Source organism: Calonectris borealis, chromosome 6, assembly GCF_964195595.1.
Source record: "Calonectris borealis chromosome 6, bCalBor7.hap1.2, whole genome shotgun sequence".
NCBI classification, from domain to species: domain Eukaryota; kingdom Metazoa; phylum Chordata; class Aves; order Procellariiformes; family Procellariidae; genus Calonectris; species Calonectris borealis.
Genome location: NC_134317.1, coordinates 12,770,332 through 12,796,963, shown reverse-complemented (window position 1 = coordinate 12,796,963; position 26,632 = coordinate 12,770,332). Strand labels below are relative to the sequence as shown.

Here is a 26,632-nt window from a genome sequence, read left to right as displayed (position 1 = left end):
GGTTCACAATGCCGGATTTGGCTGCCACAGAACAGGTGTTTTATGGCTCCTGCTGGAACCTGAGCTGCACCACACAAGAAGAAGTTTGCCATTAGGTGGGGAGGCCGCCTCTGCAGCCTTTCAAGGGCACCCTCGTAGCGAGGAGCAGCAGCAGCAGCACGTATGGTAGGGTCTGGTCTTGTTGCACCATTGACTGCTGCGCTGCCAGGGTGGTGGTGGGGGTTGGATGGTGACACACACAGCCTGGGATGATTATTTTTTGCTTATCTGTAAGTTGCATTTGATAGTTTGTGTATAATCACTTGCTTTGGAAGGCGTGGCTGCCTTTAGGTTGCGATGTGCTCTCCCCTCCCCCCATGACAGAAGGGGTTTTTGTGTCTCTGGCAGCAGCGCCTGGCTAAGGCTACGCAAGTCTGTTTCCAGTAGATGGCAACCGTTATTTGCATCTGAAATTCTGCGTTTAAAGAAAAGATCTCTGGAGCCAGCTGCTTATAGAGGGGATGCTCGCTCTCTCTAGCTGGTCTCCTGTGGAGCTTTTTATTCAAATGGCACCTGTGCTGCACCAGCGTTGCCTCTGAGCTTGTCAGTGTTGGGCTCTCGCCGCGCTGCACCGCTGCGGTAATTCCCACCTGGCGCCCACCGCCTGCTTACCCGCACGTCTGCGCACCGGCTTCAGCGGGAGCCACGGGGGATGGCCTCGTCACAGCACTGCACGCAAAGTGCCAGGGCAGAGCAGGGCAGGCGGGGACTGTGAGGTGCTCAGGGACAGAAATTAAAAAATACGACTCTGCTTTTTACAGTAAGCTGCCTGGCTGCCAGATGGCAGGAAAATGTTGCTGCTGCCGTCCCCTATCCCCCTGAAATTCGGTGTTCTCAGTCCTGCCCCCCGCCTAGGTGCTTCTGGCTCCTTCAATTGAAAAGCCTGGGACAGAGAGGGTCAAGAGAATAGAAACTGAGTTTTTTCAGCTTAAAACAGCTGAACTCCCTTTTTCAGGCTGCATCCCAAGCTATATCTCTCCTCACCAGCTCCCAAACTTCAAACTGGAAGTGATGGTGCCCTGAGGAGCAGTCGGGATGATTAACAGACCGGAAATATTTGCCTCTGGGCATCGTTTTTGGCCAGATGTTGGTGTCCATGTATGATGTGTAATGTATGCACAGCAAGGCCAGGGATATTGGCAGTGCAGGACACACATGTAAGAAATTTGGTGCGTCCCAAATGTATCATTTTATTATGTGCAGGCAGATACTTGATATAGCCAGCTTTGTGTTGGGGAGAAGCGGCTAAACACCTTAAAATTCATCAAAATGCTTTCTGGATGGGAAAAAGATGCATTTAGGGAAAATAGTTCAGCCAGTCAGTATGCACAGCAATTTAAATGAGAGGGCACAGCACTGGAGGCTACCAGCTTCCCTCCCCTGGGGAATACCCTTCTCCAGATAGTTTCAAAAATTGCTTACATCAGATAGATAATGTCCTAAATTGCTGTTTGTATGATTATGTAGGAGAAGATATCAAGTATTAAATAGTTCTTCACCATCTTTCTTAAAGACTGATAGTTGAAGTGCTTCATGGCTTTTTGTTAATGCAGCTCTGTTCTCAGTACACTTATAAAACCCCTCCTAACAAATAACAGGTTTTAAGTTATTTGGTTCTTAGTTGCCTGTGTAATGTCTCCTCAACTAAAAAAAAGTCAGTTGAAAGCTGCAGCTTTTTGTTTCTCAGTTGTACTTCAGGCTCCTGTTAATTGGTATAGTTATGTATGTGTAGCATTTACTTTTACCTGTAAATATTGAAAATGTTGCACTGGCAAGCACGGCTGCCTCCTTCCAGGTGTCCTTGGGAGAACAAGTACCGAGGTACCTGGGGAATTCTTTTTAAAATACACAGAATTTTTTTTAAATACACACACACACAAAAAAATCAAGCTACTCAGTTATACCAATGTATTTAACCACAGTGCCACAACGCTGCTTTGTCAGCTAGCCTGAGACTAACGTTTCAGGGCAAGTGGGTGCACAAGAGGGACCCAGGGGATGTTCGCCATGCAACCAAGCCCTTGAGGCTCTGTAACTGGGGATTGCGTAGGACCAGTGCGGTCCACACGGCCATCCATCAATGCTAGTCGCAAACTGGATGTTTCTACTTGCAGATTCAGCATCTCCTACACAACTTACGTCTGATCTCTTCACCAGCCAGGTGCAGCTAAAATAAAACAGAGACACTTTACCAGTGAAACAGTGTTTAATATAGTTAAATTACTTAAATAGATTTCAATTTCCATGGGAAATCATAACTGTATCCATTTTTGCAAGATCCAGAGTAAAGAGTGTGTGAATACCCCTTGAAATGATCATGACACACTGTCAACAATCACAGCTAGAGATACTGGGGACTTGAAATTTCATTGACAACACAACTTCATAAGATGAATCAAAAGTTAAGACGACTGCAGATTTCCGTAAAGCAAAAAGCAAACCTAAAACCGAGTGTACGGTATGAAGGTAATGAAACTCAGTGGGGGGGTAAAAGGGATGGAAGGTGGAGGGGGAGGAGAAAGGCATAACAGCGTGATGCAACTTAAGTATTTTGCAAACCAGGAAAGATGTAAAGGAGCAAAAGTATAGTACAAGGGCAGACTTGGCAGTTTTACAGAAGTCAATATACTATACTTTTCAGAGATGTTTCCTAGTGGAAGGGAGAAGGAAAGGGGCGATGCCATTTAAGCTCACGTTTAAATGGCTTAATGCTTGGGTTATGCTTAGCAATATAGCAAATTAATTAAGACAGGCCCATGGATTTTCATTTATTCTCATTGTCGAGTAGGAAAAATTAAATCACCACCACCATAGTGCAATCATTAAGCTGTTAGTACTACAATAATTCTGCCCTGAGAAGAGTGGAAAAGAACTTTATTAAATGTCAAAAGATTGGAGTAATTTTTAGTGCTAGCCAAATTCAATATCAAAACTCTCCCCTCATAGAATATAAAAAATATAGCTTTTTTTTAAAATTATTTTCTTTTTTTTTTAATAAAATATCAAGGGATTTTTCTTTAATAGTTAAAAAAGGTACATAAATGATAACAGTGAACTATTCATAAAGTCCGCACTAGTGATAAAGATGTCCACACAGTATCAATGGCACTGGTTTTTTTAAGGTCGACCATGTACACACTTGCCATCATCACCTTTTTTGAAGATCACCTAATTCCTGAAAACTGAAAATCTGTGACTCAGTTTAAATAAGTGCCTACTACAGGAAAGTCAACTCGATGCTGCAGTACATAGTTCCTTGTAATGTCAAATGCAGTTACAATATCAGACAACTCTCGTATCAGCAGGATTCTATTAAGACCATCTATGAAAAATGATTTTTTTGAAAGAAGTTCAAATGAGCTTATTTTGTTTTCTCTTCTTATAAGAGCTCCTGTTAGAGTCAGAAGATTTGCTTAGAGCTCTTTTTGACATGTTTGACTGATATCGTCTCAGTAGCTAAAACTCAAAGGTCCTGTTTCCCTTTGTTAAGACGCCACCCTCCGCTTGAATGCTGCATGGAACAACTGTGTGACTACCGCGTTTGGTTTTTTTCCTCTTCTTTGGGGTTGTAGATTTTTCTGGATTTTCATTTTAAAATGCATCTGATTCAGCCTGGAAACTCACCTGTTTGTTGTTGGTTGATTGTATAGTGATAATCTGAAAACTGCCAAGTCTGTGTTCAGAGTATTATGCACAAAAAAATTACACAAAAGTCTACAGGTTATATACACTTCCCACCACACCTTGGTGTGGACAGCCTGCCTTCTAATTTATATATAATTTACAAAATATAGAATTTGGTATATCTGTTAGATCTCCGTGTTTTCAATATTACAAAATAAAAAATACAAAAAAAACCACAACAAATTTCAGGGGAGTTCCCCCCACAAAGTGTCTCTTGTTTACATCTAGTCTTTCCCATGTAAACTGATATATACCAAAGAAGAGCACAGAAGACTTTTTAATAAATACGGTTGTAGAGCCATCTTTCTTTATCTCGATCTTCCCCTTCATCAGATGCGCCGGCCCCACTCAGAAGAGCAGTCATTTAACCAAGTAGAAGGAGGGAAAAGAGGGGGCCAGGGCTATGATGTCTTCTCGCACTAAAACATTACCGATGCCCTTCTGAAAGGCCTTTTTGTGTGCTGCAACAGTGGGTGTCAATTTTGAAAGCCCATTCAAAACAGCTAATAAAAGCACAGTGGTACACTTCAAATAGCTGGCAGTATGGGATGGAAACATTATGGGAGTGCAAATCCATTCCAAAATAATGCTTTGTAGTGAATCATACATTCCTTCAACCAAGTAAATGTTGTGTTGCGTCAATAAATACTTAAATAGCTCCTTATATCATCCTGTGGTAGCAGCCTTTTGTAAAAACTCCAAATTCATGTCTTATCTGTGAACTCTGTAGTACACATCTTTGGTCGACTTAGCACTCAGCCAGGAACAACTCCAAGGTGGTTTCTTTCGTGCCTTTCATGATGGGTGGCCAAAGGGCTTGCTGATACCAGCTCTAGAGTCATGGTGTGAAATTTCAACTGCGCTGCCTTTTCAGCTTCACTGCCAAAAAGTGATTCTTCTCCGATTCACAGTCTTGTGTAATGCAAATTCCATCTTTGAGTGACGCTGCAATCAGTGCTAACTGATCGGAGGCCCTTCATTTAGAAAGTAGGTGGTCATTTCTCCTTTACCTTTGACCTTAATGACCCCTCGGTATTCCAGCTGATAATTGTTGGCTGCTAAAACCTGGTACATGTCTGTGGTTACCTGCAGAATAAACAAGAGTAAGCAGATGCTTGTCATGCCTTCCACACAGTCTTTTCATTTGCTTTTGGAGTAATCCACGGACAAAATTAAAGTAGGATCAATTACTTTGTTTCTAAGTCAGTCGACCTTTGCAGATTGATCTCTAAAAGGCTGGCACAAGTTGCAGAAAAAACACAACCTTTGGAAACTGAGAAACTACAGAGGTCACACACGGAACACAATTGGGGGAAAACCACATTTTTCAAGGAGGTCACAGGATAAAAAGAAACAAATGGGTCACATTTTTAAAAACGCACCTGGCAGTTCAGTCTACTCAGTTGCATTCATTATATCACTGGAGTGGTAGTAGGAAAACAGGTTAAACATATTTTAAAAGGCCTCCAAAATGACTTAGAAATTACCCAGTGGATGTACAATTTAGAAGGAGTCATTCAGAGGTTTGTTTTTATAAAGGAGAAGGTAGCAGGCAATGAGAAAGACCAAATGAACAGAATAATCTAGCCAGCATCCAAATTCTCTCTGCAGATACCATTCAAAGAATAATCACTTGTGCTTCAGAATAACGGAAGTTTAAAGACCAGATTTCCTGAGACATACATTTATTACAATGTATTTTCTCACCCTTTTTCAGCTGGCTTTAAATATTTCTATTTCTGGCTTCCTATTGCTGTAACATTGCTGTGCTGATCTGCTTAACCAGAATGAAAATTGTTCATGGACCATCTCGTAGGAAAGTTTAAAGGGTGTTGGATAAATATTGATCCAGTTAACTGACAGCTTAATTGGACAGAAACGGCATGGCTTCCCCTCTTGGGTTTTACATCAGTTACTCTATTTTTATATCCCTTCAGTACTTTCCCAAGGAATGACAATCTGTTACTGTGGACATTGGCTCAGCGAAAGCAGGACAATGGAGTTGAATCACTGGAAAGGGCACTGTCTGAAGGCCAAGGAGATGTTTGACTACAAGACAGTTTCCATTAACCCCTTACACTGTCCTCTATCTATTTATATATCCCCATCCCGCTGGTGCCCGGATCCTTGCTAGCCTCACAACACATATGGCATTGTGAACAGAGAAGTGAATTAAGAAATACATATTTGAATCAAGCCCTTGGAAAATAAAACAACCTACAGTTGCACGTAGCCAAACAGCAAAGCCGGCAGCATGCGTGAGCAAGCATCACAGCAGGACTGTGCCAGTGAAGCACTCGGGGAAGGAAACGCAGCTCAACACTTCCATCCAGAACTGAACTGCGAGTTTTTGACCAAAGGTTGCAAAGTTGGTCAAGATCAAAAGGCAAAACTTGATGGTACCACTAGCATTTCCCAGTTGGCTTTTCTTTCAGTACTGTGTAAGTAAATGTATGGCATAAAGAAATTAAATGAAACCAAAATTGCAATTCTAATTGATTTTCAAACCTGTCAGTGACACAGGGTTGGCAATGTAAGTTTTCCAGTGAATTCCTTACCTGAATCCTGTCGGGCACACCTGTACTGTCCATTCGGCTGGCTACATTCACCGTGTTGCCCCATATGTCATACTGGGGTTTGCGTGCTCCTATCACCCCAGCTACGACAGGACCAATATTGAGGCCTGGAAGGAGAGGAGAAATCCCACAACGCTCAGATCCGTCATGTGGGAACTACATGAAGCTTAAGGCAAGTTATTTTTCAGACAATAAAAAACATCCTGAGGTTCATTGTTCTAGCTGTGCTTTACCCTGACGCGTAAAGCTATGGCCAAACTGTGGGGAAAGAAACTTTTAAAGAAAAGTTGGGTTCTTTGATCCATTATGCCTGTCTGACTGGCAGCATGGGCTGGATCTGCTCAGTACCAGATAACAGGATAAGGTTTATTTGCCAACCGGCTGCCAAGCAAACTGCTCACTTGGAAGTCGGCACACTGCTGCTGCAATGCTGAGCGCCTGCGAGGCAGCAGCCCGGCAGCCTTCCAGAACAAATACCACACTTGACATCCTCACATTTCTTCTCCTGCTCCTTTTCTGTCTCTTTTTATTCCCTGACTTGAAATACAACTTAATGTCCAAGAACGGCAGAGCCGGGGACCACAGGGGGTGTGGGCAGGGAGCACATCCCAGGCAAAATGAACCCAACCTCAACCACCATGTGAGACCATGCTGTGGTAAGAGCTGCTCTGTGCCAAGGTGAGTTGCCCAACTGCTCCCAATTCTCCAGGGAGCTTCAGTAATAATGCTGCTACCCTAACAAAACTGCCCTGATGTTTCAGAGAGGCCGAGTGGTCACCAGGCACAAGACAATCAACATCACTGTACAGCTAAGGTAACATCTATGGTTTTTACTCTCCATGAAATCCCCAGCTCAGAATGACCACAACCTATACTTAATACTGTAAACACAATGACATTACCTATCTTCATCTGGAAGTTGTTGAACGAATGTTCATTAATGTATTTCATTTGGTCCATTAACCTCATGGCAAAATCAGCCAGTGCTTTGATATGCGTCTTCCCTTCCTTGTCGTAAGTGGAATCGTTGAGGCCTGATGCAGCCATATATGTACTGCCGATGGTCTTGATCTTCTCCAGCTGCCGAAATTGGTCTTCACTTATTATCTGTTTCACAAGAGCAAAAGAAGCGAATAAACACATACATGCTGGTAATGTCCTTGCCACGTGTCCTCCTTTGTTACAAGCACTACAAAGTACTGGACAGAGCCTCCACTACTCAAAGTATAGGAAGAAAGGGGATTAGGTATTCGGAGGAGCAACAAAGGAATAGAAGGGATTTTAATGTGGAAAAAAAAAAAGAGTTAAAGGCTTCTAGAGTGAAGAGAAATGAACCATGGCACAAGGATTCAATAAGCCACCCTCCTTCAGGAGCTCAGCAAAGCCCAACTGAACTCACTGATTTGTTTCACTCTGTCCGCCCAGATTTTCTGCAACTTACTTCATCAAAATCGGCAATGATCTCGTTGAGCAGTCTCAGACACTCCACCCCTTCGTTGTTGGCCTCCAGCTCCACGTAAAACTCTGAGAAGTTGCTTATGGAGGCAAACATGACAGCCACGCACTCACAGGACTGGTAGTACAGTTCATCATTGCGCCGCTCCTGAGCCAAGAAATGGGCTGCCACGTCCTTCGGCAAAATGTTGTGGAGGAGGCGTCTGTTATAGGCCTGCAGCTCCTCCATCTCTTCTTTTTCTTCAGTGGCCTAGTTTAGGAGGGAAAGACAGTGATGTGCTTACTCTTTTGGTAACTGCTCTGGGGAGGGAAAAAAAAGCTGAAAATGAACTTGCAGGGAGGACAGAAACAGAAGAAAGGGGAAAACTGCAAAGGAGGGCAGAACGAGAGGGAGGCAGAAACTTGTGTTTTGCAGTGGAAGATGGTCCGTCTCTTTGTGTGCACATGTGTATGTAAAAGCAGGCACCAAATAACATCAAAATCCGACGTTGTCTATTTTTGGGCCCTATGCAAGGTCTGTTCCTTTTGGGGAACTCCACCGCCATCCTATCATCCACAAAAACACACATTTGGCTTTCCCAGTCAAGCACAACAGGTTTCAGGAGGACAAAGACAGCTCATCATTGCTGAAGTCTGACTGCATGAGTGGCATTGAATTATAATCCTCTCCCTGCACCCCTCAAACGCTCACGTAGCTACATAAAAGGACCCTCCTTTTCCACAAGGTTTGATGAGGTGCAATGATGGTCATGAAGTACAGTTACCATGGAACCCATGAAACAGGCCAGTCCGACACTCTGGAGAGGACTTTCCACCAGCCTGTAAATCCCATGTGTCCTGTGGTAGTGGAGATATGACCAGGCAAAGGGAAACACGAGGAGGATGGGTTGGCTTGTTTCTGTGCTCATGGGTGTGGATTTGGGTTTAATGCTCAGATGGAACCAGAGCTTCAGGAAGGACATACCAAGGATGTACCTAGGCCACCTAGGATGTAGCTAGGCCTACATGACTAAAATAAAAAAAGCATTTAGGGTTCACTAGATTAATCAGACTTCAGAACCAGATTTGGTTTCTCTTTGCAGACTTGCACAGTACCAGCGTTAACTCAATTCATTGCTTCTGGTTTGCAAGTAAAGGTACCCCATTACCTGATGGTGGCAGTATTTTCCCCCCTTGTTTTACCTTTTGCCATTTTGAATATTTCTGAGCAAATGAAAAAACAGGGTCAGGCAAGGACTGGGGAAGGCGCAGCTGAGACAGGGGTCGCACAGAGCTGTCCTGTGTACAGCACCCTCCACTTCAGCAGAGACACCAGGCAAAATGTACAGCCTTTTGAAATGGGTCTTCTTCAAATCTTTTCCTCCAATGACTTTTGTCATTGCCGGAGAGCTAGAGCCAAAAAAAGGAGAGACTTTCCTGGCACATTTGGGCCTTGGTGTGGATGAACACAGCTCAGCCACACTCTCCAGCCCTCAGAACACAGCTCAGCCACACTCCCCAGCCCTCACTTTGTGAGGGGAGAAGGGATAACCTCCCCACATCCCTTAAGTACATGTTGGTAAAGGCACAAGCCATACTTGCAAAGTACTTACGACTTTGCTCGCGGATGATGGTTTCTGAAACAGGACATTTGAAACTCGAAATGAAGTTAAACGAGGAAGGATCCTTTAGAAGGTGATATGTCTCGACAGAACAAGGAAAACACTTGGCTCTGCCTGGGGAAACAAATGCTTTGGCCAGCTGAGCCCAGACCTGGAACAGGCAAGTCAGCTCATCCCTTCCATGGTTTTACCATTTATAAATGAGGATAACAATGTTTACCTGCTTCCCAAGGAGCTTTAATTAATTAGTGCTTCCTCAGTGCCTCCTACTCAAACTACTGAGACCTATTATTAGAATGATGTCCTGCCATCCAGAAGGTAAAAAATCTATATAAAACCTTCCGTCCCCCAGCTATGAGCCCTGGGCAGAGCTGAGACCTCTCCTGCTTGCTTGAGAATCAGATACGATGCCCCAACATCACTCGTGGGCACAAGTAGTGAAAACATTAACACTGAACCCAAGGACAGGAGCACACTGTGGCGTTATCTGTAGTGTGTTGGTTATCCAGTACTGCTGCCTAGGGGCTAACGAAGGCTGGATATCAAGTCAGTTCCCACCGCTTAACAAGAAAGTGAATGAAAACACAAATGTGAATCTCTCACACCCCTGAACACAGCAAGCTAAACCTCACTGAACTCTGGGCAACAATTCAGCAGTGAATATGAGCTTCTTATATTTACAAATCATGTTATATTACAGGTTCCTGCAACAGTGACATGCTCAGTTGCCCAAATTCATTAACCTTGATTTTCAGCTCTATAACCCTTTACTGTGGGGACCATCCAAAGTGCATTTACAAGGAAACAAGGGGTTAAAGTAAATAACCAGGATGAGAAGCACTGAGTATGCAAGGTACCAAAGAAGAGCAGAGCATTACTAGTATCTCCAGTTATATGCCAGATCCAGATTAAGTTCAAAGGCACTTTATAGCAGTCCTCAACTCGATAGTGAAGAGCTCAGTAGTTTTATATTAATACCAATGACTATGTGTATTCCTCCAACACAGCAAACACCCACTAACCTGGAGCTTCCAGAGGAAATCGAGCCTTGCAGTGGATTCCACTTGCTGGGCATGCAAGTACAGCGCCAGGACAAAGACGGTAATGATGACAGGGGTCACAATCTTCAGCGCGACTCGTGTCATCGCTGGAGAGCTGCAGCCAACGAAAGAGCAGAATTTCCCAGTTAGTCTCAGCGTGGAGGAACACGGCTTAGCCACGCTCTGCAGTTCCCACTTTAAGGCTAACCAGCCTCTGAAGAAAAGGCTTTTTTCTTTCCCCTCAAAGCACGTGTTGGTAAAGGGACAAAAAATACCTGCAAAAAGCTGAAGACTTCGGCTCATAGGTGGTGCTTTCTAAAGCAGGACTTTGCGATTGGAAATTTAATCCAACATCTTAAAAAGGGTTAACATCAATGTAAAAGCCATTTTTTAGAGAATGGCCATACATGCTCAGCCACCGCTATGCTTGGCAAAACCGAAATGCTGACAGCTCTTCAGACTGCATTCACTGTGTCTCCTGCACAGCCTCCTAAGTCTGGAACTGTTCTACACTTACTGCTTCTCTAATTAGTCACTTAACGGCCTTTGTTTTGTAAGTATTCTAAGCTGAAAAGAGCCCTAAGACACATTCCCATCCCTTCTGACAAGCAAGCAAATCTGAACTACAGAGTTATACAGTATGAAAATATTATTTTGATAAAACCTTTGACTTGTAATTGCAAGTAAGCTCTATGAGATGCTCTATAAAGCAAGTTGACATAAGTCCCACAGGAAAGAGTATGCTCTGGGAGTAGCTATACATACAAAAGGGCAACACTCAGTCCACTTAGGGCATTTGCACTGTTGCACCAGCTCACAGCAATGCATAGTCAAATACCAGACACTGCTGGTGAGTCAACGTGCTGATATTGGACCTTGTGAATAGAAAATGCCTACCGACAAAACCCCATAAAAATATTTCATGCCAAAGTGACTCACCATGGTAATGTTGCATTTGTAGACACGCTGAAAAAAAACACAAACACAAGGTTAGTAAAGTGTTTGGCTCCCTCCAGCCCTCATCCTTCTGTACATCATTCAACAGCACCTCTGCAGTGTGGCACCTCTAACACTGTGTGGGGCTATAGCCCTTCTAAAGCAGAAAAATACAAAAAGAAGTGGGGTGGGGGGAGGAGATAAAAGGTCGTCTGAGCTATACTCAAAAATCCAGCGTGATGGTGCAACATGGTTTATGTGGTTAAAATATCTAAGAAGCACTAAGGGCCAGAGAATCATTTGGGATTTTAATGTCAGTGTGGGATGCTTAGCAAATGCTTGTGCATCCGTCACTACTTCATTAGGTCAGGCTGAAAAATTTGATCTAAAGTCGGAAGCTTTGGGCTAATATCTTGTGAGGGATTGCTCCTCTCTTCCCCATTTATTGTAGCACAGAGATGCATTTAATTCCTTTAACTCTAGCACTGCTTCCTTCTTCTGCAAGTTGCTCATCTCCAGTGCTGTGCCTAGCTGTGGGTACCGCACACGACTGCACTAAAGAAAGCCCTTATGCGGGTTGCTATTACTATTCACAATACTGCAAAGTACTCGTATGAAGCAGAGCTGCTGGAGAAGATGGAGGGTGTACTTTTCTTACAGTGAAAGGACAGAAAGGAGCTTTCTGGCAGGTAGTAGCTGTCTGAGTTCCTGACTGATTGATTACTTTATGCTGCTGGGTTTCTTCTCAAGTGTGGGTGGAGTATTAGGTGGCTGAGAACCACGTACATGGATCTTTTAAAACACTATTTAAATGGAAAGAAAGAGATCAGTGGTAAAATTACTGTAGTGTCATTGATGCAATTACAGCTTTGCAGGCTACTAATGTGATATATCTTTAGCCTGAGAAACTCACAGCTGTCTCGAGAGCTTCAGGCCACAGTTTTCTGGGGCTGGGGGGGAACCTCTCGTTACAGAATCAGAGATACAAATCATCAAAATCGAAATAGCTGAGGGAGCCTAACTGGGCATAAAATTAAAAAATGAAAGCATAGTGACTCTCTAACCTTGTTTGTTCTGAGACATTTTCCGCAGCTCTGAGCATGGAATTTTTTCTGACACGAATTTTGCAATCCACCGTTGTCTTGCACACGATCTATTGCACGGCCTCTTGGCCAGCTCCAGCACTGAACATCTGTGCTTGGACGTGGACCCAGTCTGGGAACCCTGGGGACAGTGACTCCCACACTGAAGGTTGGATCTAGCTGGAGTGGGAGACACTTCCCACATGCAGCATGATTCCCCTACTCCCCTAAATCACTACCTGGCCAAGGATGACTGACGGCCCCCCATTATCACTCTTATGATGGGAGCATGGCAGATCTGACCCCCTGTACTGGGGCTGCAGCTCACTATGGGTGTTACGCTTGCTCTAAAATCTTCAGCAGAGACTATGAAACGCAGCAAACCCACTATTTACAATAACGCTTTAGATAAGTGAAGATGCCCAATGCAAGCAGTAATAGTGTTACATTGGTAGGTTGCTCCCCCATGGGACAGACATTTCCAGCAGCAGATGGCTCTTTAATTACTGGAAGGTAACACAGAGATAAGCTTGCTAAATACACTCCCGCTCAAGTTAAGTGTGCATTTTTAGCAGGAAAGATGGTTGATTTTGGGGACAGCTCCCATAGGACAGGAGCATCTCCCTTCTCACAGCCACGATGCCAAAGACAGACAGCCCTCTAGATCACAAACCACAGCTCGAACAGAAATGAAGGGCTTGATGAACAAATCACTGGGCAAAGGTCTTCGGGATCCACTATGCAAGATCACATTGGTCCATCACATCTTTAAAACCAATGCATTAGTTTTATCTTCTGCATAGGGAAAAGGTATGATAGTAGCTCTGTGCATGCAGTTATACTTCATATGTGTCACCACGCTGGTGTGTTGCTGCAGTCAAGTCTAGCAACTCCCAATGTGCTATAATCAGCCTTTCCGTTGCTTGCATGCTGGGTTAGTTTGTACACAGAAGTGTGAAGTGACATCTGCCTCACTTCCAATTAGTCAGAGGACCGTAATGGCTGCAGAGCAGGCAGTAATTATGTAGCTACAACGGGCACCCAATTAAAGTAGTATGAGGTCATGTTGGTTTTTTTTTTTTAATATCAGCTGGACAATAAGGTACATGTCTGAACTATGTGCTACATGCTGAGCTCCCATTTCCCACAACACACAAACGGACTGCCAGACATTGGGACAATAAATAGCTGTCCATGGAGCTCTCCGGACAAAACAAATATCATTTAGTGAGAGATAATATAGTATCACAGAAAGCTACTTCTGGGAAAACATGCTAACCTTCTCCACTTTATTACTGACATTTTGATTGTGAAGTGACGTAAATTATACTTCTAAGTGCTGTAATTTCGCTTAGTGCTTGACTTAGAAGAATGAAATGATATTTGGCATATAAAATGCTTTTATTTCTCTAATTGTGTTAGAAAACGCTAAATAGCTTCCGCTGTTGGAATACATAACATCTGTAAAAAAAGGAAGGAAACCTTATTCTCCCCACACTTCCACAGAAACCTCCATGGGGTTTCCTACATAATTTCATTTGCTTGAGTTAACAAAATAATTTAACTGATTACAGCCAATGGCAGTAAAAGCCATACCTCCATTAATTATTACGGGGCACAGAAGAATGCTAAAATCATGGAATATTTATGTGAAGGACAGAAGTAACCAGGTGCATCCAGCTTGACAGGGTTAATGACCATCAAGAAATTTGAGGAACTACACAAGCTATTTCATAACCTATAAGATAGCACTGGGAAGGACCATGGGAATCTTCTCAACCACCCTCCTGTCCAAGACAGGAGCAACCACAGCTATCATCCTTGACAAATGTTTCACCTAAATTGGTGCTTTCTAGATCTCTGATAGTTCTTTGCTGCTCTGGACTCTCCATTATCGTGAACTGCCGTCTTGCCCCAAACTGGAAAACATATTCCAGGTTAGGCCTTCCCACTCCTGAGTAGAGCAGTAGCCTACTTCTCATGTCTTACAGGCAACTCTCCTTATGATACATCCTATATCATGTTCACCTTTAGACAACACCATGATTTTATTGACTCACATTCAAGTACAATTGTTGCCTACAAGAGGAAATCATTAAAACAAGTAGTTAACGCAACAACGCAACTCCCAGTGAGAAATGAAACTTGTGGAGGAGGGTGGGTTTGCGGATGTGCCAAATTTCCCTCCCTGGCGTGACCTTCAGGAGAGGGGTAACCATGCCAGTGGAAGGAGGTTGCGACCATGATTAATGCGTGACCTGGTGATGACAAACTACCTTTTGTCAGTAAAAGGGCAACTGTCTTCTCCCACTTAGCCCAGGCCCTTCTGCTGGGAATTGTGCTGAGACCAGCTGTGATACTGGCTTTTCAAATGCAGACATATGTCCAACAGCAACTGTCAGGAGATCACTAATCAAACATCAACCACCACCATTCCCCCACCCCAACCTGGGTTTGATATACCAGATGTCCAAACATCTTGGTGGTTCATTATCACATTCCTGAGCCTGCTCAAGGTTGTTGGAGGTTTTTTTTCTTTTTTGAGAAAAGACATTTCTATATTGGGAGTGTAATACCAGAAGAAGTGAGAATGACTAACTACAGCTCCCCATTTCTGGAAGAAAAAGAAATACAGATCCACTCTGATTCCAGTTATATTTTGTTATTAATAGATAGTTCATTAGTCAAGTTCCACATCTTTAAAGATCTTAAAAAGATCTTAAAGGGAACTGTGTTCTCCTACTCGTCAGAGGTAGAGAGCAGCATTGACAAAGCCTTTAGTTTACAGCCATGCCTCCTCTGGTATCATGCACTTCCCTTGCTTGCACCACAGCCTCGGCGCTCCCGCCCACCTAATGCCACACTGGAATCATTGGGTGAAAGAAATTAGGTGAAGATTTCAGAAGTGAAAGGCACTTACTAGGTGTTAGCTGTAACCAGGAGATCTGCATTGTCAAAAAGGTTGACCCCTGGCACTTCCACAATAAGAACATATATAAATTCAATGATTAACATAAGGATCAGTTTTCCAATACAGCTGATTTGAAGGAACACAGAGCAGGCCAGGAGACTCAGTAAGACACTGTAGGTAAAGTACTGTATAAAGACAAAAAGGGGAAAAAAAACAGAAGAGAGATGAATGTCAGCTGGATAAATCAAAACTGAAAACAAAGGAAACTAAACAGAGGGATAGAAAGGGATTGGGAGTTACGTAGTTGAGCTGACTGAACATGTAAACCTGGGGCTGCCTGTGGGATTCTCCCACGTTACAGGAGATTTACGTGTTAAAACTGAACCGATGGAGAGGAAAACTCTTGCATTCTTCATCAGGCGTTATTTGTTTTACACTCAAGAGGCATAGGGCTCGCAGCTGTATACCCAAGGTTGTGATGTAGGTTTCCCCTGGACACGGTTACTGAATTAGCAGAAAGCATCATCCAGTTAAGCTGGAATACTTCGTGCTTTAAGGTCAAATTCTGGACTTGAGTTCACATATCTGTACAATACACAGGACCAAGGGTATTAGCAATTCACACCACCAGGACAGATACCCACCTGAGGCCAATTGGAAAGTATTGCCCCGGCTGATGTGACACACTGAATCCATCGACAAGATACAGGCTGGAGAAACTTCTACCAATGCCCAACACCGTGATCATTTTTTCTGCCAGCAGTTGCAGAAGTGTGTGCATGTGTGGTAGTGGAGCCCTCTGCCACACCTGGATGATGGGGCAGCAACTTCTGCCAATCTGAGAGCTGAATGTTTAGCATGCCAGTGCTTTCAAATGCGACTGCAGACTGCAGGTGCCATTTATGGCTCCTGGGAAAGCTAGCATGGATGTAAAATGAAGAGAGGCATGTTATCCAGCTCATCACCTTCCTGCTATCAAATCTGTGAAGATTTAAGCTTCCATTCTGTCCGGACAGGCCTATTTCTGGCACAAAACCTGTATCAGATGCCTGAGGCAATCCATCCTTTCAGTTAAAAGCAAACCCTAGTTGAAGTAGAAATACGCTTATGTTCTTAGCTCATTTACTAATAGTTCATTGCTGATATATTAAATTAGAGAAAATAACTTGTACAGCTTGTAACTTGACTCTTCAGTTTCTAGAAAACGGGTGGATGTTCCCTGTGGCTGAGGGGTAGGATCCCACTATCTCCTGAAAGCACACTGGGAGCAACAGACAACGCCTGTACCAGATCCAACATCTGCCCTGCAGAGTGCAGAGGAGAGAATCCTCACTTCTTAGCCCACTGACTGGCAGGACCTGGCTCAAGACTGCCATAGCATCTTCAGCATGCAAAATGGTTGTTCCTCATTGCTTAAAATCCCTCTCTGTCCTGAATCGGTGCTCCTGACAACCTCATGATGGGCACAGACTATTTCTAGTTCTCCACTGTGCCAGATTTTGCTCCTGGGTCTTTCTGCGGACATACAAGAGCCTTTGCAGGGCTGAAAGTCACAGTAACGGTGGTCTCAGAAACCTCACTGAATCAGATAGGGACCATATTGCTGTTAGGTTAAATGGAAATAGGTTCAGTGGGATACCAGGGCTTTCAGTAACTCTTTGGACATCTGGATGATAACAGATCAGCCATATTATCTGTCAGGTCCCCATAAACCCAGATGACCTTGACATAAATTCTGCCCCCATCCTAGACAGATTTTTTTCCTTTTCAATTTCCAGTAGACAACACACGTAATGGCCATGACCTAAAAACTCGGAGAAAGATCTTGAATACCTATGCAAAAAGATGATTTTTTTGGCAAAGTATTCTACCAGTGTGTAAAACATATTAGGTTTTTTTTTGCCATTAGAAGCATTTTTTTTAAAAAACAAGTTGTTCTGAAGAGGTAGGATTTGCATTTGCAAATTGAAGCAGACCACTATCAGGGCTGCTAACCTGCCTGAGGCCAGAACCTAGTGAAAGAATGTATAAGCAAAGTTTTTCATCAGGATATAAAACAACGGAGGGAAGGGTTAAATCTATGACTAGACACTGATTTTCAGTGAACTGATTTTCAAGTAACACCGAGCACCCACAAACTCCTTTGAAATGATTTGCAGTTCTGCATGCCATTAAGGACTTCATGGAGAAAGGCCATTTCTCCTGCTACAGGCAGGATCCAACAGTTATAAAAGCCTACTGATTATTCAGCCCTGAAGGAACTTGAACAGTAATGTGGACTCATGATAATAACTTCAGACACTTAAGTTTGTGTGTAGTAGCCTGTGTCAGACCTATATCGTCAGTCAGGAGCAACCTTGCTTTCCTCTGAATCACTGAGATTTATCACACAGGTTTTATAGCCCCTTCTCAGATCAAGCGCTGCAACCCATTTGTTTCAAGCAATACCTCTGGAAAGTTGCAGTTGGGCAAAGGACTGTCACAGAATCCCTGCAAGGTGCCCAGGCTGTAGTTGGAAGTCAGGTTGCTGATAAGGCATATGTCCACCCGGTCAGGAGTGATGTTGTATTCTGCAGCCGTGCAGCTGGCAAGATCCACAGTGCTGCACATGAACTGAAGAAAAGGATGATATCAGACTCAATGGCATAGACAAGGAGAAGAAAACAAAATAGTTTGCATCAACTAAAAAGCCCCCTGGAAATGTCTGTAGCAATGTGCAAAATATGCAAAATTAAATCACCAGCTTATGTTTTACCGCATGTGCAATGGCTATGTTTTTTCTCCCCCAAAATATTAATTAATAAAATCCAGGCTGTGCACTCTAGAAAGCTAGTTTCGTGCTCAACTTCACGTACAACTTTATGTCTGAAAGTTCAGAGGCAGTGGGGCTGTAGATATTACACATACAAATATATCCCACTGCCTGTGATAAGGTCCTGGTGTTGCTCTATTTCTGCTGATGGGAACTTCTGAGCTGATAACCTTCCCCTGCCATCTCTAAAGTTTCTGCTGTGGGTCCTTCTACAGGGACGACTTTAGCAGCAAGGCTCAAAGGCCCATTCTGATCTCCTCCACGTGCTGCTCCATTTGTCCATTTTGCTGATTTTTACACTAAGCAGTTCACAAATGCAAAGAATCACACATTATGAAGAAAAACAAAGCTCTAGTTTCTGTGTGGTGCTCAGCAACCCACACTAGCTCTTTGCAGGTGACTATGGGGGAGGATGGTGGGGTGCCGATGCCACTGAGCTAGCGCCTCCCATTCAAGCACCTCAACAGAGCATAAAATTGTTCCTAAATCTCCACTATGTGTATAGGGAAGCTGAGGCACGAGCAAGTAGTGGTCTGATTTTTATGTGTTTAAGCCTCTCCATGCCAGTGCAAGTCAGCACTCCCCCAGCTGAGGCCATAACAGAGAGGAGCAGAGGGCAATGTGAAGTCTTTGTAGCTACCTCCAAGCTTGGGGCTTTAACCCCAGGCCCATCTCTCCTTTCCCACCCCCCCTCTTAAAAAATGAAATAGGTGTATGCAGGGTAGAGAATATTCAAGTGGTTTCTTTAAAATACATTCAGCCTTCAAGCCATTTGTACAAGTGAGAAACCAGCAGCCGCAGGGTCCTAGAGACTAGCCCATCTCTCAGAGTCTGAAATCGGCAGTGGCATTTGGATGCAAAGCTAGACCACCTCGGTCCCATAAGTGCAACTCAAAGCAAAGTCTTCACAGTCCCTATTAGGTGATTACTGCACTCGGATGCAGCACCGTGCAGAAGGCCGGCACAAAGCCCACGCAACACTTAAGTCCCACTCAATATTGTAGGAGTTAAATGACGCATCGGCCTCGTGCTGGCCCTTCACACAGGGGTACGCTTCAGGCTTGGCTTATGTACTTGGAGCAGAAGCATTTAAAGAGTCAGAAAAGAACATGGGCACAAATGGGTGCCAGGCATACAACGGGCTATAGGGATGCAGCTGTCAGGCTCCCATTTCTTTTCCGTGCACGAAAAGGAAATGGAAACTGACCTCAGATGCTGTAAGCATTACGCAGGATTACATTAAATCCAGTGGTTGTAAAGGTTACGATGCTGCAGAGCACCAATAAGAAAACCATCCAGAACCGAGTGGGTCAAAAGGAAATAATGCACATACCATGTTGACGAAGGCAGATAGAAAAACCAGGATGATGGCAGAGACTCCAACTAAGGTACTGTTGGTCCTGGACTGTACAATCTTCCTAGAAAGAGTCTGGAGTGGAGCTGGGAAAAGCTGCATGTGGGAAACAAAATAAATTAAATAAACATGTAAAATTATTGCTTGTTTTACAGATTACAACCTGCATTTGAGCTGCCCACATCCTTCAGTGCGGCATTTGTGCGGATGCTGCACAGGGGTTAAGAGAACAGTGATGGGGGATGGCGGCTCCGGGACAAGGGCGAGCAGGAACGTGACCGCCTCATGGCAGCAGGCCCAGCTGGCTCACCAAATCTACTTAGTCCTTCCTAATAGGAATGATGGCTCCTGAGCTGAGATAGCATGGCTTGCAGGGCTGTGTGCATCCTGTCGTGAGAAGCAAACCACAAGCCATATGTAACTAAAATAGCCAGGAGCTCGAGCCTGTAAATTACTGGATCAAAAATTAAAAAAAGCAGAAATGAAAAAATACATGTCATATCCCTTTGATCACAAAGGCGTATCGTAGGACTTTCTGGTGCCATTTCAGAAACAGACTGTTAAAAAGCCCAGGCTAGTCTCATGTACTGTCAGACCCTTGGTGAAAGGCGGTGGAGAAATCAGCTGGCCTCACCTGGTCTATGGCACTCGGCACCACAGACACACTAAAAATAACTGCTGGTGAGGGCGATGACAGAGCTCCCCTAGACAGACTGTCCCAGTGATTCACTACTATCAGAGCTAGCAGCTTTCTTCTAATTGCTTTCTGACTGCAGGCCACCAGCGCGCTTTGCTTTAGGTGCTGCATCGTATTCTGGGTAGAAACAGCCTCTGTGTTAAACTGGAGACTAAGCAGGCGCCCTTTGCAGTGAGGGTCACCACTCGGCATCGCGTGAGGCCTCCTTCCATTGCATTAGCTACAAGAGAACTCCAGAAGACAATGAAACCAACCCTTTCTCTTCATGCGCCACCACTGTCCCAGTGCAAGCTCAGGGCTGGAGCAACGAGATGGACGCCAGGAAACCCTTGTGTGCTGACACCCTCCCGCTGGCGAGCATCAGCCCCGCAGTGCCCTTCCCTCCAAGCCATCGCGCCGAGGCAGAGGGGCTCTGCTGAAGACTGCCAAAGTTTTTTCAAGAACCCTACTCCCCCTTCCCTACCAGCACGCTGCGTGAATAACCAAGCCACTAGAGGGTATTTTTAGACACAAAGAAGCTAGCAGTGCAGAGACACGGCACTGCAATTTAACTATGACTAATGTTTCTATTAAAAGTCTTGCTTTTCCCTTTTATCCTTCACTCTTACATCTTCAGAGATGCAACATTTTGTCAGCGCGTAGCTTTCCCACACAGCAGCCCTACAACGTAATTACGAAGTGTTTGGATGGCCAGTCATCCACGATTAGCTGGTGACTTCTACAGAGGGAGAGAGAGGCTATGGCAAGAGTTTTGAAAGTGCTGATTTCACCTGCTACCAGCACACGCACAAAAATCCAGCTAACTCCAGGCGAGAGGAGAGGGCAAGGCTCTGTGGGGGACGGGAGGGAAGGGGAAATCGGGGTTATGGCTTATTTGCACTGAATGAGGATTGATTGAAATTCACTGAAAGCTTATGCAATCCTTCAGGCTCATGCAGTCACTGTAAAAGGAAGCAAAACACCTCTTTCTCAGAAATAAACCTTGCTGATACAGAAATCCTTGGCTCTGTTGATAAGCCATGAACCAAAATATCTCCCTGCCTTACCATGTCCAGTTGCTTCCACGCAGACATCAGCTAGGAGATCCCTACCAGCGCAGGGATGTGGGAAATGCCGTGGGGCTTTCCTCTGCTCTAACCTTTATAGGATTTGGAGGGAGGAGGAGGAGTTGTGCTGCATTTAGACAGTTTTTCTCACTAGATTAGAGCAGGACAGGTTTTCCTGCCACCCTTTTGTTTAGGCCTCAAGGCCAAGCTCCTTAGGTATGCACAGACCTAACCTCCTTCTGTAATCTCTGGGAAATCAGGCACCTAAATAAAACTCGGGAGTGCTTTGTTGTGGATCTTGGCTCAAGCCCCTGCTGCCAATGATCCCAAAAAAGCCTGACTTTGAACCAAGCCTGAGATATCAAGCAAAGCTATCAGTGGAAGACACTTAAATTCTAATGAAAACATGTTTTCTTTGTATTAATCTTGGTTCTCATTACTTTGCAAACTTGGGAAAATTTTAGGTCAGTAAACAAATACAGCTGGAAAAAGTCCTGAAGAGGAAACAAATGCCAAAAACCATAGGAGGTCAGGATTGCAATAGAGACCGCAATGGCACAGCCATGCCGCACATCTGGGGAACCTCTGCCTTGCGAACAACATTCGTGGAAGCTCTATAACATAAGTAACGTTCTCCCCATTTCAGAGAGGCAGATAGAGACCAGGAATACTTGCAGCTTGGAGGACTTCTCCGACAGAAATGGGAGACCTGTCTCAGCTCTGACAATTCAGCTCCACTCTAGCAATGTTCCCTCCATAAAAACATCCACAAGTCAGGGGTATAACAAAAAAGAAGAAAAAAGAAAAGATGATGACTTCCTCTTCCATTCTCCAATAAAATAAAATAAAATAAAATCCCTTCTGTCCTAGGAAAAGAAGCAGAACATCAGGACATTATAGTACAGTGAAAATCCATGCACTGTTGCTGGTTAGCCCATTGGTTTGTACTGTCCAACACCATTTATTCCCCTTAATAAGACTCAAATCTTGCCTGACTGAAGAACAGGACAAGGGAAGGTCTGATGAAACGGCAACTCTAAGCCCGCACATGTACTACTGAGAACAGGGGCTGAAAGAAAGGATGTGATCCATTTGGGCAGCCGAGATTCATGTTTGGGTTGCCACACAAACTTGACATCACTCATTAGCCCTCTTAAAATCCCCATGTAAAGAAAAATAACCACAGTGGGAAAAAGGAAGTTGGATTGTCCAGTCGATTCCAGTTCATTCTGAATTGAAATGCATAAATGCTGCTGGAAGACATTATCTCCCAGAAGAGAGAGGCTCTGGAAGCATGCAGATACCAATGAATATAGAAGGGGAAGGTAGGGCACTGTTGTACAATTGAAAGTCCAAATTTAAAAAGCGATCCAACAAGTACTAGTGTTACACACCCTCCACAACCTCCAGTCATTTGCATGACAAAAATACACTAAATAAAAACTGTACTTTGCAATAACAGCTGATCACCGACAGAAGAGTAATATTTCTCCTTTTTGTCTTCTTAACATATATTGTGGACATGGAAAACTGCTTAGATAATTGTTGTTGTGTCGCGAGATGAAAAGAACTATGGGGTCTTTAAGTTCTGATTTTTCAATTTGTAATAAAAGCCTTTGAGTCATTTTGAAGTACATTAAGATGCTTCTGGAGTAAAAGACATCATCTCCAGGCAACTTGATGTTGCAAGTCCATTTATGTAACTTATTTCACAGTGATTTATTAGTCTATTAAAAAAGTAGTTTTCAGACGTACTTCTTCCCCTGCTTGAGAAGAAAAAAAAACACTTTAGGAGCATCTAGACCAGCTTTGGGAAGCAAAGAAACAGGTAGGCAAGCTGCACCTATGTAAAGCTACAGAAAAATTTATTTTCTTGTAAAGGATAACTTGAAGTTTCTCTCATATGTGCTCCCAGGAACATGCAAGAAGTTGAATTCCACACAGCAGCGTAGATACCAGAAGTGAAGGATTTTAAGAAGAAACACAAACTTGGTAAGTTAGTAGAAAAACAGATGTCTGTCAGTGGAGTATCTGCGAAGGGACCCTGGTTCCCATGACCTTAGACTGTATTGGGAAGGAACAGCATCTCACAGTGGCCAAGTCTTCATGAAGCATCAAAGTGAAGAACTGGAACTCTCTTGTTTATTACAGCTGAAGAAACTTGGAAAGCCAAGCTGGCTGCGTTGGCAGTTCCAGGATCAACTTCTAGTCCGTGGAGAATTTTATAGTGGAAGATAATAATGACAGCAAAAGAAAATAAAACATGATCAAGCTGTCCAGAAAGAGCCTGCTGGCCACTGTCAAAGGCAATGATGGAGAGGCCAAAACAGGGAAGGAAAATCTCACATGAAAGCTGGAAAGAGGAAGAAAAAAGAGCCACTTATCATGTTATGCTTATGCAGATATCCTGGGGTGGACACCTGCTTTCCAACTTTGTGTGAATGAACCATTGGTATGTAAAAACACACGCTCTCCTATCCCACATCCCAGTGTGAAACAAAACAAACAATGTTGACATCCCTGTGTCTTAAAATTTCATCTAAAGGATCTGTAAAAATGCCTTCCTTGCGCATATGTGTAAAAATGCTTCCTGCAGCAATGTGGAGTACAGAAATAAGTAACACACCTTAACCAAGGGCTGGGTAAACCCATTGCTTATAAAACTCTGACTTGAAAAATCTTTAATGACATCAGCAGGCTGCAGCTACTGGAAGCCATCAGACAGGTAGCTGACAAGGTACCTGTCCCCTAAACAAGCCATCTCACAATCAGATGTTGTCAGCAGAGGCTAGTTTGGGACACTAAAAAAGGGGTAATCAAAGAGGTACTGGAGCTAGAAGGCCCAATATTTTCAATATTTGCAATCTTGCAACTTTGCACAGAAGGCACCGGCCACACTGAATGTTATGCATAAGCACCTGTGGGTCCGGGCCAACACGCTGAAAACCCACTTTTGGAAATACCAGGAGCTTCATAGAATCCCATTAAATTCTGATGTTAGTCTGAATTCCCTCTGATGTCTTCTGTTTCCAGGGCCTGTGCACTGAGGCAAAGCCAGCCTAAAAACCGTTGCAGGCACCACTGAACAGACCTCTTCTACAGGAATTTGGAAGATCAAGGCAAAGAAAGCAAGACTGAACATCCGCCTAGGGTCATGGGGACTGAAATATCCTGTGTGCCTTTTAAATCAATCGTTACTTAAGATCAGTAACAATATTAAACCAAAAAGCCCAAACCAAACCCAAAACCTTTGAATGATGACAGAAGAAATGAGTGCTGCTGTCAGTATGTAGAAGCAACCTAAGCCTGTAAAAGTTTGTGGGTTACAAACAGCTGCGCGCCTTGAAATCCGTCTGGTTGCAAGTCAGCCAGCTCGAATGCTTCAGAGGTCTGGGTCTGCCTCAGCTCTTGCCCCAATATTTGCACAGCACCAGTAGAGCTGGTGTGTTGGTGTGGCTCTGCACGGCTGGCAGTGCACTGGGATGTTGCTGCCAGTGGCACTGCAGCGTAAGGAGGCTCCAGCACAGCTCTGCACGGAGTTTCCAAGTCCTTTGTGGCTGTGACCAAAAGTTTTCCCATTGGTTGTTAATTAACTGCTAATCGCATTAACTGCTGATACCAGTTTACACACTAAGGACACTCAGTAGCATCCTCACGTACAATGGACACACCAAGTATAACTAGGCATCTTTGGGTACCATTTCCCAGGTCAAGGGACCCAAGCCTTCCTATTGGCACTGTTTTTCTGTCTTGTAATTCTCATTGCTGGTAAACAAGCAGGACCAAAGGGATGCTGTGCTTATGAACTAGGCTCCCTTTAAAATTGTCATAAGCCCAAGGGAAGCCCCGTGAGTGAGTTGTTAAGTTCAAATATAACCTGAAGCTTCTTTCACCGGGAACAGTTTGTAGCTCTTATTAAACAAGAAGGCAAAGCTTAATTCTCCAAATCTAACTTTCAAAAATCAGAAAGACATGAAAGGTGCAAGTCTGTCAAAAGCACCCACATTCAACTGTTGAAAATGGCACAGAGAAGATAATTAAAGTGAGGCAAATCACCTGCCTGACAAAATTCATTACCCCACTGTTTCTTCTGCAGGAAATATAATGCTACTGAGCTATTTTATTCCAGGCTCTGAGGAGCAAAGCTGAACTTGGGCTAAGGAGCCTGAACTTGAACGTTTTCCACAGTCGGACACTACTAGAATGGAAGGATCCCCCAAACTGCAAATATGATCAACTAGCATCAACATTTTAATACGAATACCTTTGAGTGAAAAAGATGAGCACATCACCCTTCCCAAAGTGCTGATTGCCAATTTACCACAGACTGCCAAGAAGAATTAATATGTTTTCCGATTTCACACAATGTCTTTCTTTGCTTATCAAAACCAGTTACAAGAAAGAGCCCACCGAACGTTGGAAGCTCTGTACACTCGTCTGAGAAAGGCTGATAAACTTCTATATGTTTACAGCTTTTACTACCCCCCAGGACACTTTTCCTTGATAATATTCTGCTTCTGATTATCCGCCCACCCAAACATGCATATGCAGCAGGGGCCAGTACACAGGCGACTCTGCAGGAAGTTTACAGGGAGGAAACGAATGGTCAGTGTTTTGTTCCACATTGAGAAATGTATTCTTCTTATATCAATATGAGACTGCCTGCAGGGGACTTAATAGACATGCAGATCCACACAGTGATTACTTCTCGCTGAGCTAAAGAGATGCCAACCCTAACATCTGTTTGCAGTTCATTCTGTCTTATCAAAGGCTTTTTCTGTAACCCTTATCACATAGTGTGGAAAGGATGGCTAACAAAACATGCTCTGTTAGCTGACGAAACAGATTGCTGATCCAGTTAGCTTAGGCAAAGGACTCTACAGGCAAACCACAGTACTCACCTTTACACAGGAGTAAATGACCGAAACAAACACCACTGTGGTCAGGATCAGGAAACAGGTCAGGTAAAAACCCAGCATAAATGTAGAGCTGAAATCAAGGAGATTTTTTTTTTAAATGCACACCATATAGAATAGCTACAGCTCTGCTCTTCAAACCATGACATTTGTACAAGCTATGACACACTGCACGGGCTTTCCAATTAGCATAGCAGTAGGAGATAGGAGGAGGTGCCTTGAATACCAAGAGATACTCTGTCCTATTTCAAATTACTCACGCAGGCTGCAGAGCAGAGAATACTGCATCTTTCATAGCAATCACCTTCCTGCCGGGGCAATAGCAGAGGGACTGAGAAATATTTTATGCGCTAGAGGAGCTGATAGAACAATTTGTTATGGCAGGTCAGCCCCGGGCTGGCTGTGGGCAGGAGACCCCTGGGAATGCTGCAGTGCAGCCGAGTGGGAATAGTCTCAATGGGAATAGCTACCCATCCTTGCTGT

General features: G+C 43.9%; 1 protein-coding gene across 1 annotated transcript in view; it reads right to left on the bottom strand.

Moving 5' to 3' along the window:
- Positions 1–2,235: 2,235 nt before the first annotated feature.
- ADCY5 (adenylate cyclase 5) overlaps positions 2,236–26,632 on the bottom strand; it is a gene marked incomplete at its 5' end in the record, with an annotated part of 230,089 nt that continues 205,692 nt past the window's right edge. Inside the window, 9 exons of the mRNA XM_075153889.1 lie at positions 2,236–4,809; positions 6,282–6,406; positions 7,202–7,406; positions 7,741–8,004; positions 10,378–10,510; positions 15,334–15,509; positions 17,773–17,937; positions 19,470–19,586; positions 26,135–26,222. Coding sequence (XP_075009990.1) covers positions 4,681–4,809; positions 6,282–6,406; positions 7,202–7,406; positions 7,741–8,004; positions 10,378–10,510; positions 15,334–15,509; positions 17,773–17,937; positions 19,470–19,586; positions 26,135–26,222 — 1,402 coding nt within the window. The remainder of the gene's footprint in view (positions 4,810–6,281; positions 6,407–7,201; positions 7,407–7,740; positions 8,005–10,377; positions 10,511–15,333; positions 15,510–17,772; positions 17,938–19,469; positions 19,587–26,134; positions 26,223–26,632) is intronic.